The 1865-nt window shown below is 37.4% G+C and overlaps 1 protein-coding gene across 2 annotated transcripts in view; it reads right to left on the bottom strand.

Moving 5' to 3' along the window:
* The window catches only part of LOC106535899 (sodium-coupled neutral amino acid transporter 3), a 16039-nt gene that overhangs the window by 1284 nt on the left and 12890 nt on the right, over positions 1–1865 (bottom strand). For both annotated transcript variants that reach the window (XM_014033041.1, XM_014033042.1), the window contains 2 exons: positions 700–824; positions 477–621 (listed from right to left, as the gene is read on the bottom strand). In XM_014033041.1, the coding sequence (XP_013888495.1) occupies positions 477–621; positions 700–824 (270 nt within the window). The remainder of the gene's footprint in view (positions 1–476; positions 622–699; positions 825–1865) is intronic.

Below are 1865 nucleotides of genomic sequence, written 5' to 3' on the forward strand. Positions count from 1 at the left end.
CATCCATCCATCCATCCATCCATCCATCCATCCATCCATCCATCCATCCATCCATCCAACCATCCATCCATCCATCGATCCATCCATCCATCCATCCATCCATCCAACCATCCATCCAAAGACTATTTTCCTTGGTTGGGTTACAAAGCCAATAGTTTCAGGAGGGAAACACCATGAACTCCATGATATCAGCGACTCTATTCCTTCTGAAGGATCTCAAGGTGTTTCAACTCAACAAAAGATTAATAATGCCTGGGTGAATCTGACAACAGTGTAAAGGTTTATTGCCGTCACATGAAACTCTGATCTCACTCAGACTAGCTCTTAGCTCATCAACTTATCAGAAATAAACCTTTTCTCCAAACTAAATTGTTTAAAAAGCTACGTACAGATTGTAAAATAATATTTAGAACTTTTCTTTCATCCAGTTGTAGTTTTGAGAAAAAACAAACATGTACTTGTGTCTGAATACGCACCTGAAATGCCAAAAATGTCTCGGATGTTTGGGACGAAGATGACCAGCAGGTTGACGGCGAAGAGCAGACAGACGGCGATGGCGATGTGACGGACCCAGTGGAAGGATTTTCCTGGAAACAGCAGCTGTAGGAGGGCTCGGCGAATCTGTGGGGAAAACGGACATTTGGAGGTTTTACGTTTCATTTTAATAACATGATCTGTTTTTTATTTTCAGGTTCTTACAGGAAACAGGACCACAGGTACGGTCAGGGTGACGGCCACCAGGACAGCCAGCCTCACACACAGGATCAGTTTGTCCAGAGGATTCACTTTGCTGTAGGTGTGGAGGAGCTCGGCCTCCGTGTAGCCTGAGCCAAAACACACAACCATCATTTCATGAAATGTTCCATCATCTACCTTTATTTATAAAACACTAAGGTGCTGCTGTGTACATAAATATAACCAGTGGTGGGCAAAGCTAACCAAAACGTTAGCTTTACAAACACTAACCCACTAAATAAGAATTTCAGCTCTGCTAGCGCTAAACCAAAAAATTAGTGTATGCTAATGCTAACTGCCAAGATGGTTAGCATGACTGATGCTAAGATGTTGTTAGAATTCTATTGGTTTAATTTGAAGGTGGGCGGGATCATCTGTGGCAAATTGGCCAATCCATAGCTCTGTCTATGTTGTGATACCTTCAGTTTCCCCTTTCAGAATAAAATTAACTTTTTGATCAAGTTTGCAAGTTTGTATTTTTATACATTTTGAAGTTAGTCAAACAAATAGCAAGGACATAATTTGTACATAGTCAATTTTGATATTTGTTGTTTAAATGTTGTAAAATGCTACTTTATTTTGTTTTGATGCTTTTACTTTGAAGTGCTAAAGATGCTACATGCTAACACACACGGTTGTGACACATCCATTGCTTGTAAGAGTGGATAGTTTTTATTTAATTTGGGATAAATGGCATAAAAGATAAGTTTTACACTTGTGATTTAGTGGAACCTAATTTAACAGAAGCTAATTGGTTCGATAACGGTTTCCAAAGTTAGCAAAAAAGCTAATTTGCTAAATGAGATGTTGGTTCCGCTATTAGTGAATTTACGGAACCAAAAATTAAAAATAACACATTTTAGTTCACAGAAGGTTAGTTTATTATGTTAATACAGAATGGTATTTTAAACAATTGCAGCTCTGGAAAACACAAAAGCCCTGAAAAATCTCGCCTGATTCGCCTGAATAATTTTAGAAAACATTCAGCAATTTACAACAATATAACGGCTATCAATTCAATTCAGTTCAATTCAGTTCCATTCAATTCAATTCAATTCAATTCAATTCAATTCAATTCAATTCAATTCAATTCAATTCAATTCAATTCAATTCAATTCAATTCAATTCAA

Source organism: Austrofundulus limnaeus, unplaced genomic scaffold (genome assembly GCF_001266775.1).
Source record: "Austrofundulus limnaeus strain Quisiro unplaced genomic scaffold, Austrofundulus_limnaeus-1.0 Scaffold1606, whole genome shotgun sequence".
Taxonomy (NCBI): Eukaryota; Metazoa; Chordata; class Actinopteri; order Cyprinodontiformes; family Rivulidae; genus Austrofundulus; species Austrofundulus limnaeus.